Source organism: Barbatula barbatula (genome assembly GCF_947034865.1).
Source record: "Barbatula barbatula genome assembly, chromosome: 1".
In the NCBI taxonomy this organism is placed as follows: Eukaryota; Metazoa; Chordata; class Actinopteri; order Cypriniformes; family Nemacheilidae; genus Barbatula; species Barbatula barbatula.
The window spans coordinates 30,133,717-30,150,674 of NC_136766.1; the positions used below are offsets into that span (position 1 = coordinate 30,133,717).

At 40.2% G+C, this 16,958-nt stretch overlaps 1 protein-coding gene across 8 annotated transcripts in view; it reads right to left on the reverse strand.

Moving 5' to 3' along the window:
- Positions 1-629: 629 nt before the first annotated feature.
- clcn3 (chloride channel 3) overlaps positions 630-16,958 on the reverse strand; it is a 43,436-nt gene continuing 27,107 nt past the window's right edge. For 4 of the 8 annotated variants that reach the window (XM_079453050.1, XM_079453051.1, XM_079453057.1 and 1 more), the window contains 6 exons: positions 16,646-16,938; positions 15,977-16,163; positions 15,491-15,889; positions 15,085-15,301; positions 13,359-13,434; positions 635-4,203 (listed from right to left, as the gene is read on the reverse strand). In XM_079453050.1, the coding sequence (XP_079309176.1) occupies positions 4,045-4,203; positions 13,359-13,434; positions 15,085-15,301; positions 15,491-15,889; positions 15,977-16,163; positions 16,646-16,938 (1,331 nt within the window). In that variant the 3' untranslated portion in view covers positions 635-4,044. Of the gene's footprint in view, positions 4,204-12,308; positions 12,345-13,358; positions 13,435-15,084; positions 15,302-15,490; positions 15,890-15,976; positions 16,164-16,645; positions 16,939-16,958 lie in introns of all 8 variants that reach the window. The other 4 variants (XM_079453053.1, XM_079453054.1, XM_079453052.1 and 1 more) reach the window with 2 other exon arrangements.

Sequence of the window (16,958 nt, forward strand, 5' to 3'; positions counted from 1 at the left end):
GATATGTTTGTGAAAACATTTGCACGCAGGTTTCAAGCACAAATATGTGTGTACGCATGCTTATGAGAATGAGACAATGGGTCTCTATGGGTAAACTATTCTGACCGGCTGTAATGTTGGTGCATTACTATACAAAATTATCGTCTTGAGGTTATTCTCATTTATGCTATCTGTTTCTCAAATACATTGTATTTCTGCTCTACGCTCTCATTTCAGCACCTTCAGGGATTGGCCCGTATCAATGCTTAGAGCAGGGTTTCCCCAAGTAAGGGTTGGAAGTCTACGAGGGTAGGGTAGCAAGATGACTTCCAGAAAAATTGATTAAATACGCTATTCCTAATAATAACAAAATAAGTGTAACAAGTGTAAAAAGGCATCAGCCTTTGGAATTTCCTCGCCCTCGATCGTGACCCCTGAGGTGATTATGTCACATTAGCAACTGCGCTAGGTTAGGTACAGTTAGGCCATGGCCCCATATCGCTGCTTACAGCATTTAAAATGGCAACGTATGGGTTTTATACTAATAAAAATGACAAACATATACCCACCATTCATTGATTTACCGGACAGAAGCATATTGACGTGTAATACAGAATCAGTGAGATCACTACTATGCAAACGAAAGATCAACCATTCATTTAAAACAATTTAATTTTTACATATTTATAATGTACAATTAAACCATCAATCATACGTAAAATTCTCCATATTGTACAACTCAAGCACTAGTATAAATAAAAATGAGATCAATGTACAACATGTTTTCTTCATTGATGAACAGTGCAACATCAACTGCTAATGAGAACACAGAGCCCACACGCAATCATATACCATTCTTCAGCAGGTTCAGGGTTAAAAAAAACAGTTACCATGGAAAAAAATAGGACAGAACTTCACCAATCTGTTAAAAGACAACACTTTTGCCTTACTTTGGAAAAATATAGCATGCTAATATATAACTCATTAAAATTTTTGGAGAAACCGAAGGTTCAGAGCAGCTGGTAGGTTATAATGTAGTAATACGGTAGTAAACTTTGCTAAACCCAATCTGTATTTTTCTTTGTATCGAATTTGCATAAAATTGTGCCATGTATCTTTGCAAAAGCAATCAAAATCGCCAAAAGCAGTTGTCATATATCAAGTGCAACTTTTCATTCCTTCTCTAGCCTGGTCACATTGGTGAATCAGTTTACAAATAAAACAGATGGTTCATATGCTGCCTCTATGTACATGTGGTTTAAATGATAACCCTCTAATCCCACAATTTATAGTTTCCTACCTAAAATAGGGTGAATCTTTTTTCATTACTGTAATAATTATAAAATGAAACTGTTTGTTTACATTTGTTCTGTACAAACATTACTCTACAATCTGTATTTTTTAGAATTATGTTCTCTAGATAGTATATGGTTTTCATTATGGTATTACATGAAAGTGTGAATTCTTTGTATTACTGTAAAAAGATTGATAGCAATAAAAGAATGGGAAAAAGAGTGAACATGCAGCAAAAGCTGCTCTTGAACAAAGCCAATTTGAACATTAACATAGGGCTGCACGATAAGGGCCAAAATGACAATCACGATTATTTTGATCAATATTGAGATCACGATTAATTAGCACGATTATTTGTTGATTTTAACCAAAACAATTTTTTATTGTCACACAAGCTAATTACATTTACTGCCTTCACATCCATATTGTGCAACATTCCTGCTAATGTACAGATATGTGCATCAAAATACACATATCCCTCAGGCCCTGGGCAATTGACTCTCCCGTGTGATCTTGCGGGAAAAAAGATGTTTGCAAGCATCGACTCTGCATTGCAAAATCCGCATCGATGTAATGAATTGTCAAACTCATGTACGGATCCATTGTCCTGCTTGACCACAGATCCGTTGTAGTTGCAAAGTACTTTATATTGGCAAGATCACGCTCTATTTCCCCTCTGCGTTTTCTGTACATCGCAGGTAGTGCCACCTTTGAAAAATAATTACGCGAGGGGATCACGTATCGTTTATCCAGAGTGTTGACCAAGAATTTGAAGCCTTCGTTTGTCACCGTGTTTATTGAGCACATGTCTTTAGCCAAATGAAATGCGACTGCATTCGTTATTTCACTGTGTCTTTGGGAGGTGGATGGGTATGGTGATGCGCTAAAGAGGCTCGCTTCGATGGATGTCTGAGTTGATGTTGTGGGATGATTAGTCTTTGCAACGCATTTCTTCGCCCTCATACATTCATCGTATTGAACTTTATGGTGTTTTTTTAAGTGGTTAAAGAGGTTCGTTGTGTTGCTTTGTGGTGCCAAAACAACTTTATGGCACTCTTTGCATATGACCTGTTCTTGTTTTGTGTCACTTGCCTGAAACCCAAAATGTTTCCACACAATGGATGACGATCCGATTCTCGGGACAAGCCCCTCGGCCGCTCCCTCTGCTACGTTAGACATTTTTTCTTTGTTAAGATAGATTATAGCCTGCTATCTGTTGTGGTATTTTCCTCACGCTACTCTGTCTTTTGTCTGTGACTGTCTACATCTGGAAACTGACTGAGCTGCTGCGCGCTGCAGGGAACAACTCTTATTGGTGCATGGACGCACGTGATCAGACAGCGGCTTTACAGCGCGCTAGACTGGCTTTAAAAAAAAAAAAAAACTTTAATACAAAGCGTAAATGAATGACGCATTTTAAATATCGCTCGATCACGCGAATTTGATCGTGGGAAGCCAAAATCGTGATCGTGATTAAAATTCGATTAATTGTGCAGCCCTACTTAACAATTGTATTTTTGCAGACTGTAACTCTGAAATGTAACTCACATTGTTGTTTGCAAACTGAACAGAACTAGAACAACCAGGACAACAGCTTTAAAAGATAGGTGTCTTTTACGGTTGTTTACAGGTAATGAAAAACAAATAAATGTTCCCAGTGTGGGTGCTTCAAGAAGTGACAGAAAACCTTGGTTGCTTCGTTCCTAAGGACTTCAACATTGACACTACGATTCTAAACTGAAGATGAATAATGGACGTTAATTCACTCACTCGGTTCTCTCTTCACCTTCTGTCCCAAGGTAGCACAAAGCCTGCTTTTAAACGTTTGATCAGTTCACCATTTGAATACTCGACCCCCAAAGATTCATAAATATAAACAGGAAAAATCTGTATGGACATTAAAGGCATAGTTCACCCAAAAACTTACATGATGTCATCATTTACTCACCCTCATGTAAAAACACAGAGAAAGATATTTGGAAGAATTTTAGCCATCTTTAGTTCTGGAACATCAACTACCATAGCAAAAAAAATTATTGTAGTTGAAAGTACCCCAGAACGGTCTTGTTTTCCAAAATACTTCAAAATATGTAATTTAGTGTTCAACACAAAAAATGGTCTACTATAGAAGTGGAAATTGCAAAAATTCTTCCAATTATCTTTCTTTGTTTCAACAGAATTTATACAGGTTTGAAACAACCTGAGGGTGAGTAAATGAAGACAGAATATGCATTTCCGTGTGAACTATCCCTTTAAGAGTTTCTTTTGCTTCACATATCCTGACTGGAATGTTGGGATGCACTCACAAACACAATCTCACTCTGTCACAACATACACACACTACAGGTAAACAATGTTATGCAGTCTTTGTGACAGGGCAGTGAGGCAGTGAGGAGTCACAGCTCTCTTGCTTTCTGGTGAAGGTCTCTCCTGGAAAATGAGCGGTTCATCTTGACCTGTCACCTATCTTAGGCAGAAAGCTAAGAGAGTTCAAATAAAGGGGGCCTGAAGGTGAAAACAAATGTATCTTGACCACAGGCATGGGTGTTTCTACATGCATGTGTGTGAGAGTTAGCTGTGGAGAAGGTCTCTCCATGCAGAGATTCCGAAACTGAAGCTTTGCCCAAATCTCCAAGCTTCTCAAGCAGCAAGGCTCAACTTCAAACATCTCCTTCTGGTATCTTATGCATGTATCCAGAAGATTCGACTGTCTGCTTTAGTGTTGTTATTTCTTTTTAGGTGCAAGTGTAAGGGTACCAAAGGGATGTGTGGTCAGAGGGATGAATTGTCCAGTAAATGGACCTCTTCATTCTCTTCCTCGTAGCGAGAGGAGGAAGATGCTAGTTGAACATTATGGACTCGGGGTCTTGGTTTGCCATCTGGGCCATATGACGGAGGATATCTTTTTTTGTAATAACACCAAGGAGGCGCCTAGAAAGAGAAAAGGGGAAAATAGGATTTAGTTTGCTTTTTTGTTTTCTGCAATGAGAACTGTCATGTTAGTCGCCAAGTGTTGCAGAGAAGACCCACTGAAATTAATCAAAACCTCAGTATTTTTGAAGATCTTTCAAAAGATCTTTGTCAATTATCAGCATACTGCAGCTGGGTTTGTAATTTTTTAACCCATGTCCTTTTCTTTAACTGTATTATGTCAAAATAAAACTGCAGACTTGGCAACAGACAGTTGACAGCTTCTGGTTTAAAGAACGGCAGAGAGCGTAAAAGATGCACAGTGCAGGAATCACTATAGTGTTTCTAAGAGCCGACAGCACAGTGAACAGTGAGTGTTGCAACTGGAAGTAAAACAGTGTGAGACCCTCCATCTTCACACAATCTGGCCTAGGTAAACAAGAGACACACAATCTGGCCTAGGTGAACAAGAGAACAGACAGTTATTTTACAACACAAATTCAAGAGCATACTTATGCACAACATGTGTTTACTTTGGTTTTTGTCTAGTGTTGGGGAATTTGACTTTTAGTAGTAATGTTACATTAATGCATTAAATTCATCATAAACATAATGGATGACAATTTTGTCATTATTTGCCCACCCTTCTGTATATATGAAGTTTCTAAAATTTTCAAAAATCATGTTTTTTATTATGTCATAATTTTCTATATTGTGTTTTATTGTGTTAGTTAGCTGTATTATTTTGTTATAATGGCTTAAGTCAAAACGAACCAACTACAATTTGATTGATATTAACTGGAATGTAGAATAAAGAAATTATTCTGAAAATAAACTCTTCATATAGAAGCTGTATTTGACTATTTATAGTAAGTCTCAAAAGAAGAATATATAAGCACCATACACTGCCATTGGTTTTCAGATTTAACATGAATATTTAAAATTTCCTGTGGCTTTCTATGTAAGGACATAAAACAGGACATTTCAAAGACATGAAAGTAAACAAGGAGTACATTACATTCCTAAAAAAAGTATAATTATGCGTTTTCTCAATTCCAAATTAAATATTTACGTTTATATGTGTGCCATGTATATTTATATGTACAAATAAATACACAACCATCAGTGTTTAAGAAATATATATATACCACAGCGGGTAAAATATACAGTAAATATATTTCTCAAGGTGCTGTTGACATGACATTTTAACCAGATGTCGTTAACATTCCAAATAACCCATAAATACAAAGAAAACAAAACAAATAAGTTCACAAATTAAGTTTTATGTAATAAAATACAATGACACAGGGGAAAAGTATTGTACACGTCAGGTTGGTTCAAGTCAGGTTGGGCCATTCTAGCAGCTTTATTCTATTTCTGTGAAACCGATTGAGTTTCCTTGGCTGTATGTTTGGGATCATTGTCTTGCTGAAATGTCCACCGTCATTTCATCTTTATCATTCTGGTAGATCGCACGTTTTTTATCAGGAATGTCTCTGTACATTTGTCCATTCATCCTTCCTTCAATTGTATAAAGTTTGCCAGTGACGTATGCTAAAAACAGCCCCACGGCATGATGTTCCCACCTCCATACTTCACTGTTGGTATGGTGTTTTTAGGGTGATGTGAAGTGCCTTTTGACCTCCAAACGTGGCGTGTATTATGGCATCCAAAGAGTGTGATTTTGGTCTCATCTGACCAGACTATATTCTCCCACAATTTCACAGGCTTGTCTTAATGTTGTGCATCAAGCTTTAAACAAGCTTTTACATGTTTTTTTCTTCAGCAATGGAGTCTTGAGTGGTGAGCATGCATACAGGCCACTGCGTTTGTTTGTGTTACTTATTGTTTTCTTTGAAACAATTTCACCTGTTATTTCCAGGTCTTTCTGGTCTTTCTGAAGTTCTTCACAAGTGGTCCTTAGCTCTTGGACCACTCTTCTTGTTATTCTTTTTACTCCTCTGTCAGAATCTTGTGAGGAGCACCTGGCCGTGGTTGGTTTATGGTTAGAAGTTTAGAAATCCTTCTATGACCAATGCCATCAGTATGTTTTGCAACAATAAGGTTGCGAAGGTCTTGAGAGCTCTTTGATTTGACCCTTTATGAGATGACACCTTGGTAATGAAACACCCTTTTATATGCCATCAGACTGAACCAGCAGATGTTATTTTCCATTGGTAATTAGAAAGCAATGCTGCCCCTTGTCAGAGGTAATATCTGCTGTTTTCGGCCAAAGACTGGTTAAGTGAGGCAATTCTAACAAAAATACAGACAAAGATGATGTGTTTTGTTTATGTTCAGTGCTTCACAGAGCGATTTTGCGGTATTACCATGGTTACATATTTTTTAGAGCTTCGCATTTGTTGTCGCATTTGATGCTGAAGATACATGGCATAGTTAGTAAAAGGAACAGTTGAGCGTAGTGGTTTTTTACCTTTAAATATGTCATTAAAGCAAAAGTTGTTCAGTTTGGTTTTATTCACACTGCGTAAATGTGGTGCAGACACATTAGTGAACCGTGCATCTAAAAAACGGGATTAAACATCTAATTGCACCAATGTCGTTTTGACTTTTACTACACAGTTCAAACTTCTTATTAGTTACCATTGCCACAAGGGTACGAGCATTAGTTACCAATGCCACAAAGGTAAGAGCATTATTTAAACAAGTCAAACTTCTCCGTCTACATCGCTCTTCTGTTATTGGCGCAAACTCAAACTGGCGCCCGTTATTCAATGGAGTTATTTCCGGTCACGTTTTTCCTTGCAAAGATTTCTTTTTTTTACCAAGTAATGGATGTGATTTTAAATATAGCGAAGTACAATACATCACACAAATCATACTTCAGTACAAGTAAAATTGCAGATTTTAAATCCATGTCTTCATGCGTTAAATACTTTTTCCCCATGCCATTCCACTTTATTATACATAACTTAATTTGTGAACTTTATTTTGTTGTATGTATCGATTATTTGGATTGTTACCAACATCTGGTGAAAATTTCATTTCAACAGCACCTTGAGAAATATATTTACTAAGAAAAATGGTGGCTTATTTTACCCACTGAATATACAGTCCAAATATTTTTTGTTTGTTTACATACACTTGAGTATTGCACTTCTTTTGTACCTATTTTGTTTTGTATTAACACTTGCACTTTTTGTCTTACTTGTTTGCACTAATACTTAATCGTTTATTGTTATCTTTAATGCCTCTCCCTATTTTCTTTCTGCTTCTCTTAAATATGTGTTTTAAAATCCTTTCTGTTTTCACAACACGTAAATCATCTGCCGCATGCCGAAGGCGACGCAATGCTTATAATCTTCACAATGTATCACTGCTAGCAACTGCCCCTTCTACTTTCCCAATAGGATTGTGGAACTGCCAATCTGCGGTGAACAAAGCTGATTTCATTACAGCTTTTGTTAAACATTCTGGTCTTTCCATCGTAGCACTTAGAGAAACATGGATCAAACCAGAGGACTCTCTCCCATAACCACACTTTCTCCCACAGCCCTCGCATCACAGGAAGGGGTGGAGGCACCGGTCTACTCATCCCCAAAGACTGGAAATTCAATCAGCTAACACCCATGTGTGACAACAGCTCCTTCGAGTTTCATGCTGTTACTATCACCCACCCTGTTAAAAGTCATTTTGTAGTTATATATCGTCCCCCAGGTCAGCTTGGACATTTCTTGGAGGAGCTAGATGTGCTTCTTTCATCTTTCCCTGAGGATGGTACTCCCCTGGTGGTACTAGGTGACTTCAACATCCACATTGGAAAACCACAGGCTGCTGACTTCGTCAACCTGACTGCATTTTTTCTCCTCGAGCAGGTTTCCACATCAGCAACCCACAAGTCTGGAAACCATCTAGATCTGATCTTCACAAGGTACTGCTCCACTCATCACTCTCAGGTCACCCCGCTGCACACGTCTGGTCACTTCTTCGTCACCCTCGACCTCACTGCTCCGGATATCGCAGAAGTCTTACCGATGGTCACCTTCCGGCGCAACCTGCGGTCTCTCCCTCCCTCCTGTTTTTCCTCTGCTGTCTTCTCTGCACTCCCCCCCCCCCTCTGATTAGCTCTCTCTTTTGAATACAGACAATGCCACAGACACTCTGTGTTCCACGCTTTCATACTGCTTGGACAACCTATGCCCTCTTGCATCTGGACCAGCCTGTGCATCCCCGTCGGCTCCCTGGTTATCGGATGTACTGCGTGAGCATCACGCCAGCCCCTGCAGACCTCTCTCTCTACCAATCTCTTCTCTCTTCTTTCTCTGTAGACGTCACCTCTGCAAAAACTGATTACTACCACTCGAGGATCTGCAACTCTCCGGACTCTCGAACGCTCTTCAAAACCTTCTCTGCTCTCCTCTGTCCGCCTGCTCCCGCACCTTCATCGGAGTTAACAGCTGCTGATTTTCCATTCGTAAAGAAAACTACTGCCATCAGCAGCCAGTTCTCTATGCCACCACCTGTCGAACCCACCCACATCCCTGACACGTGTGTGCTCCCCGCCTTTTCTCCTCTGTCTGAAGCTGATGTCTCCAAGATCATTGGTTCCAACCACCCTACCACTGGATCCCATCCCCACCCATCTCCTCCAGGCCATCTCTCCAACGGTTGTGCCTGCTCTGACCCACATCATCAACTCTTCGCTCACCACTGGGACATTTCCCACAGCGTTCAAAGAGGCCCGCATAACACCGCTTCTAAAGAAACCCACCCTGGACCCTACACTGCTAGAAAACTACAGGCCTGTCTCCCTTCTTCCCTTCATCGCCAAAGCCCTGGAGCGAGTTGTGTTCAACCAGCTCTCCTCCTTTCTCATGCAAAACAACCTCCTGGACACCAATCAGTCTGGTTTCAAGACCGGTCATTCCACAGAGACTGCACTGCTCTCAGTCATCGAAGCCCTGAGACTGGCAAAAGCATCATCCATGTCATCTGTGCTCATCCTACTGGATCTGTCTGCCGTCTTTGACACTGTCAATCATCACATCCTCCTGGCTTCTCTCAGTGCTATGGGTGTCTCTGGAATGGTTTGAGTCCTACCTCTCGGGTAGGTCATTCAGAGTATCCTGGAGAGATGAGGTTTCCACGTCCCAACAGCTCAACACGGGGGTGCCACAGGGCTCGGTGCTTGGACCGCTACTCTTCTCCATTTACATGACATCCCTCGGCTCGGTCATTCAGAAGCATAGCTTCTCCTATCACTGCTATGCTGACGACACACAACTCTACTTGTCATTTCAACCGGACGATCCGACAGTCGCTGCTCGCATCGCGGCATGCCTGAGTGACATCTCGCTTTGGATGAAGGATCATCACCTGCAGCTAAATCTTGCAAAAACGGAACTGCTTGTTATCCCAGCCAACCCAAGGATTCACCACAACCTTGCCATTCAACTAGGCTCATCAACGATTACACCGTCCAGCACAGCCAGAAACCTGGGAGTGGTAATCGATGATCGGCTTAACCTCACAAGTCATGTTGCCAGCACCACCCGATCCTGTAGATTCATCCTCTACAACATTAGGAAAATTAGACCTTTCCTATCAGAGCACTCTACGCAAGTCCTAGTCCAGGCTCTTGTCCTGTCCAAACTGGATTATTGCAATGCGCTTCTGGCTGGACTTCCTGCTTGCACAATCAATCCTCTCCAGATGATCCAGAATGCGGCGGCAAGAGTGGTCTTCAATGAACCGAAGAGAGCGCATGTAACTCCGCTCTTCATCAGGTTACACTGGCTCCCTGTTGCCGCCCGCATAAAGTTCAAAGCTATGCTCCTGGCCTACAAGACCAACATCGGGTCTGCACCATTGTATCTCCACTCGCTAATGCAGAGCTATGTTCCTGCCAGATCACTGCGGTCTGCAAAGGAACAACGACTAGTGGTACCATCCCAAAAAGGAAACAAGTCCCTCTCTCCCGTACCTTCTCTGGATCTGTTCCACATTGGTGGAATGATCTACCAGCTGCTACAAGATCAGCAGACTCGGTTGCCATCTTTATAAAACGCCTAAAAACGCATCTCTTCCGTCAACATGTCGCTGATTGATTTTTCCTAATAATTCTCTTCCCTTTCCTTCTTTAAAAAAACAAAACAAAAGAAAAACACTTACTAACCTCACTATTCTTAGCTTTGTATACTGTGCTAGGCTTTAATGGACTAGTTTGATGCACTTATGTATTTTGTTGCCTATGTTGTTATAATTGCTTCCAATGTTTCCTCATCTGTAAGTCGCTTTGGATAAAAGCGCCTGCTAAATGACTAAATGTAAATATATTTATTATGTAAATATAAAAATATACACAGCAGACATATATAAACATATTTGACGGCCCTAAATTATATATGCAGGGTAAACGTCCCTATTAAGCTCACATTCCCAATAAGCTTCACAAAGCGCCCTTGCAGTGTTTATAAATGTTTGGTGTTTGGTCATCGTTCAAAAAGCTATAGATACTTTATGGAGTTAATAAGAATGGCTTGACAGCTGGGTTTTTTTGGTCTTATGAAATATAAAATATGTCGATTTTTTAGGTTTACTTTGGGCTTATCCCGGATTGCTTTTTCACCTAAAATATCTGGCAATAGTGAAATGGTTAACACTTCTACAGCTTTTCATAATCTTTTTGCACCGTGCATATAAAGGCACACACATCTCTAATGCACGTTTAAATGCATCATTAAGAATTGTTGTCCAGTTCGGTTGCCAACACACTGTGTGGAATTTCTGTAAATGTGGTCGTCACTGCCTGCATTTTTCGGGAGTTAATTTGGTAGCAGAATGCGGTTGTCACTCCCGAAAATGATTAAACTGTGTGTGAACAGAACAGGATTAAGCACTAAAAGGTGAAGGGACAACTGCATTTAGATGCAGTGTGTACGTGGCCATAGTCCGCTAACTAGCTGTATAAGATTGTGTGCTACACTTATATATTACTTCACAGGCATTACTGGATTGTATTTTGAAATACAAGTTCTGGGGTTTTATACTGCTGCAATTTTTTACGATTTTATTTTATTTTAGGGTGACGCTATTATTATGGAAATCTCAGAGTTTCAGTGTGACGCCAACATGATTATTCATGAATTAATATGAACAACTAATATTAACAATATTTATGAAATTATAAAGTATGTAAAAAAACTTAATACATGTTCGAAATTATTTATATGGAATTGCTTTTCAATAATGTAATTATGTTTACACTACTTTAATAATTTGGGGTATTGGGTATTACTGCATGGTGCTACTTCAAAGATTGCTCACAGCATAAGTACTGCAGTGTAAATACAGCATTACTATGCACACTACTCCAACACTGTGTGTCCAGATAGATATTTTGTATAGACCCAATAATGCATTTTTCTTTATCGAGTATGCCTGCAGACATTTTTCCACATTACCTATGCTCTTGAGTTTGGTCCTGAAAAGGGAATTAAAGATATAGCTGACCCAAAAATGAAAATTGTGTAATTTACTCACCCTCTTGTCATTTCAAACCTTTATGACTTTCTTCTGTAGAACACAAAAGAAGATATTTCGAAGTTGGTAACCGAAGAGCACTGGCCCCAAATCACCTCAATTGTATGGACACAAAACCAATGCAGGTTACCAACATTCTTCAAAATATCTTCTTTTGTGTTCTGCGGAAGAAAGAAAGCCATACAGGTATGAAATGAATTTTGAAATGTTTTATTTTTGGGTGAACTATCACTTTAAGCTTGATGACAGTTTGTCACACAGAGAAAAGGTGAGACAATTTGACAAGAGCTGAAAATGTGTGAGTCATTCCAAACAGAGCTAGAGGCATGAAACGCTCGTGGAATGAGTGTCAAAACTTCACAATATGTTTGTGGATAAAAGTAAAAAGGTCAAACTAAAAAAAAATAAAGGACAGGGTGTGGGACTTGAGACGAAGTGAGGATTGTTGGTTTGGGGTTCAGCTGACTACACACTACAGGAAGTGCTATAATTCTAGAGCCACATCAAATCAACATGGTTCTAGCAACACAATATCCTATTCACAGCTACTATGCCTACAGAGATGAAAAAAATGTATATGTTGAAGAATGAGAAAATATTCGCTACACATGACAGTTACTCGCCAATAGTTTAGGCGCGAGGGATCAGATGTCATCGATCTGTAGCCCAGCGGATGCAGACCGGGGAGCCCACCAAGGAATTTAGCGATAAACAAGGAAAACAAACAAACAATTCAGATGAAGGACATCACGGCATGTGTATTAGATGTGCTTTGTGAGTACACGTGCACAATGCAGTTTAAAGGGAAGGGCTACATAAGAGTGCGCTTCAAAGACACCATGGCTTTGTGACAAACTACTCTAATCTGCGGGGATGACCGAGGACAGGAGCAATAATCTGATTGAAAGTAGATTTTACAAAACAATAATGACGTCTGCAGGAGAATAGAGTATTTATTTTTTCAAGTTCTATTTTAGGGGCTTTACTGAATAGGACAGTAGAGAGCTGACAGGAAAGCATTGGGTAAATTGAGACGGAAATCCACAAGGCTATCGGTGCCGACATGAGAATAGAGTATTTCTATACGCAGGGTCCAAAATCCTTAAAAAAAGTGTTAAATTTTTCAGAGTTTGAAGGTGACTTCTTTCTTAAACTTTTCTTTATAGTCAACATGAAATCAATTTGATCACATTTACTTTCCTGTATGACTTTTTCCCATTGATCAAATCAAATCCTGTTTAAGAAATACATTGCATAATAGAATTCAAATGTGTTGCATTAATAGAGTGATGTGAGCCGTCAATGACATTGGCAAAATTCTAATTAACAATTTTAAAATGGAATGCGTGACTTGCTGCGATTCCAAAACAGTTACCATCTAACTCTAAAATAACTTATTACTGCTTGCATTTGGGACTGGCAAGGGTTTTGTACTCGCTGTTCCACAAACTGTCACGCGGAACGTTTGAAAACATATACTAAATGTAATACTCTCCCACAGACATCAGTAAAAGTGACTTCAAAAATGTAAAATGTAACGACAAAGAATTTTATTCAGAACTAGATTTCAATTTTATCCCAACAGGAATGTCTTTTTTCACTCAAGTTTCATGCGTCCCTCCTAAGAGGTGAAGTCTAACAGGCAGAGTGGGGGCATGGGCGGGGCTAATCACCAAGGGCTCCACGTGCTGCTTGAGCTCTTCCAGATGTTCTAAAATATTCTTCTTTGTGATGATGCCCAATAAAATCCTGCAACACACACCGTGACGACCATCACTTAGCAACAAAAATTACAGCCACAACTGAAGTACAGACAAAGAAAAATAAAAAACAACATAAGAGCAACAGGACAACAGAAGCAATATGAACAGAAATTTACGAGATCATCAAAATAATCAGGTGCAATGCCATTAAATAAACAGAAAATAATCAAATTATTAATTGTGCAACCACCACCACGTTCATAAAAATGTCATTCTGTGATTAGGTCGGATTGGCAAACGGTTGCGAGCTAAATACTAATTTCTTTACCATTCTGAAAGAGAAATTACTTCAAATCTTTCTTTGGTCAGATTATTTCCCCCTCTGGTTAAAATATGATGGTGCGATTCCTCTGTAAATGCTGCTCAAGTTGTGCACTATGATTTCCACAATGCAGAAAATGTAGACGGAATGGCAGAATCCAGGCATAAAAACACAATTTGCTGTTTAATGTGGAACGGCACTACATCTAGCAAATAATAAAAAATGATCTCTTAATCAGGAAGGAGCGCTGAACAACTAATACAATTCAAACTATTATTATAAATAATGAAATTAAATGGCTTCTGTTTAAATATGTTATCTGCTTGTTGCGTGCCTCTGAGTGAATGAGTTTACAGAGACTAGGTATGGAGACGTGAACACATGAGCTGAGAATTTATCTCAGTTTCATTTGAGCAAAAGCTACTGTCAAACATGCAGTGAAAATGTCTTTGCGACGACCCGTCTAAATAATTTCTGTAAGTCTATTGACATACTCAAAAGACTAAAGCATTTTTCATGTAACTTTACTAATTACTGTAAATGTATTAGTAAAATGACAAGAAATGCTACAAACAGTTAAGGAGACTGTGTAAATTGAAAGAAAAAATGCCTACATCATGCGTCTTGAGCTGCCAAATCTCTTTTTTATCATTGAAAATAATAAAGAGCACTACAGTTGAGGGGAAGTTTTTTTTAGTGAACAGAGCTTCACATTTAGGTCTATTCCTCATCATACGGCTTCAGAAAATAGTCATATTGACAATTTCTGTGGCAAGATGTAGGCAAATGTTCAAGACTTCAGAATTCAAGAATTCTGCATGTTTGGAACGGCAAGAAAGCAGAGGAAGGATGACAGAATGAGATTTCTACATTCTATTCCTTTAATCTGAAAACCAGTTCCTCGATCTGGTGCATTGCACCCTGTATTGCATCATTTACACAGCAGGGTGCAGTGCAGAGCAAATCTCATTGTGACAAAGCAGACCTACAGTGCTGAGATACTGTAGACCTCCTTTAGCTTTTTGTGCCATCAAAAATTCTATTTACACCATTTCACATGCAAACAATCAGTATTTTTAAAGCCAAATTTTCAGGCGTGGCTTTTTCAATATTTAACGCTACGTTTTAAATGAGATTGTTAAGCAAGGGGAAAGATACAGTGCAGGCCTGTGTACAAGATTTTTCACCCGTGTCTGAGCAGGAGACTAGCAGCTGAGAGGCACGAGGTTCAGTGTGTGAATGCACAGATAAGTGACAACACAGACTGAGCCCCATCAGTAGAGTATCGATGGTATATGTTAGTTGAAATGTATTTCACACAGAACACAGAAGAGGGTATACATTTCTCACTCCGGCGTTCAAGTGGACACTCACCCATTGTGTGTCACAAGGCACTGGCGGAGGCCAAGCTTGCGGAAAATGTCTACCACAATCTCCATGGGTGTGTGGTCCGTGACGGTGAATGGGCTCATGTCAAGGATGCTGCGGAGTTTCAGTGGCCGCGGGCTGTCTGCGGGAAGGGTCGGAGCATGCTGGGTAAAATACACACGGGAATTCAGCACAATTCTCTCCTGCTTACGGCAGGCATTTTCTGAAGAGGGCAAAACAAAAGGTGAAGAAAAACAACATTAGTTGCTCCATATCACAGTAGCATAGAATGTTAATTATGTTTAGTCTGGTAAACTACTGGTACTGCCAAAAATGTATTTTCTTAGATTTTGGGGTAAAACAGAATCAGACAAGGGTTGTGAGAACAGAAACAAAAGTGTTGTTTAGTTACCTATAGCAATTGTTATATCCCTCCGCAGTGCAAAGCCTACCAGCCTCTGCGATTCTTTGGAAACGATAACAGGAAAGCCGTTATAGCTCGTTTCTGAAATTATATTCTGCAACTCGCCAAGCGTCATGTCATCCTGCGTAAGCACAGCCAGCGGCGGGTCACTGCGTCGTGGACGCATCACTTCCCTTGCTAACGTGGTGTGTGTGAATTCTTCCTTGGCGTCCAGGAAGGGATATCCGTTCAGACGGATATGGGCCTCGTATATTCCCTCTCTCCCGAACGCATCACCCACCCATTTACTGGTCATCACGGCCGCCATTAGTGGAACAATGTATTCCAGCCCGCCAGTGAGTTCGAACACAATGACCACCAGAGACACAGTCATGCGAGTCACACCACCTACAGCCAGCACAATATTACAAATTGGTTCATTAGCCAAAACACAGATGCAAAAATAGAACAAAGCATCCATGCATGCACACTTACCAAGGCAGGCTGCAGCCCCGACCATGGCATAGAGTCCAGGCGTGATGCAGTCAGCACCCACCTCACACCATTCTCTAAACAGGAACCAGTCGTGGTGATAATATGCCAGCTGCTCCACAGCGATGCCCACAATCCGTCCAGCGATCGCACCGATGGCCATGCTGGGGATGAACAGACCTGATGGCACCTGAGGATCCAGCCAGATACCAAATTTACATTCAAGAGCCAAGCAAGGGGAATCCCTCTAGATAATCTCAACAGCATAACATGGCAAGCAATGATGCAGTGGCAGAATCTCATTGGACATGCGAGAACCATTGAGATTCAACGTTGAGATTTGTGAAGTTGGTGTGACGAATGTAGTCCTCTTATCTACAAGTGTTTAAATTCTAACGCAGCATATAAAAGACACATTAGCTTCTGAACATTTTTAACAGCCCCCTGGAGTCACCTGATCTCCTCCTGGATTACTTAAAAAACAGGGCACAATTCAATGGCATTGAAAAACTAGGAACAGTTAGGATTAAACATTTTTAACAATCCAAACTGTGTTCAGCTGACATGTACACTTAGAATGGAATGAGGGTGAGTTTACTATGGCAGATTTTTTGGGGTGACCAATTTATTTATAGATTTTCAATCGAATGACGTCAACTGTTTGATGCTCACCTTCAGGCCAAAGGTAAAGATGGTCATGATGATTTTGAAGATGAGCGCCAGGCTGAGCTGCCACATGGCAGAGTAAACACCTGGCGTGGCAGCAGCCTCCGAGCCTTCAGGGTATGCTTGACTGCCGTTCATCTGACTTCTGTACTGACAAAGCTGTGACGATTCAAGCGGGCCGCAGTCGGTGAACAGCTCCTTTATCAGTTCGCTGGTGTTCTGCCGTGTGTACGGGTTTGGAAATGCGATTATGGCCGTGATAGCCGCCACTGTGATCACCTCCAACACTGGATACTTTCCTGGTGTAATAGTTTGATAC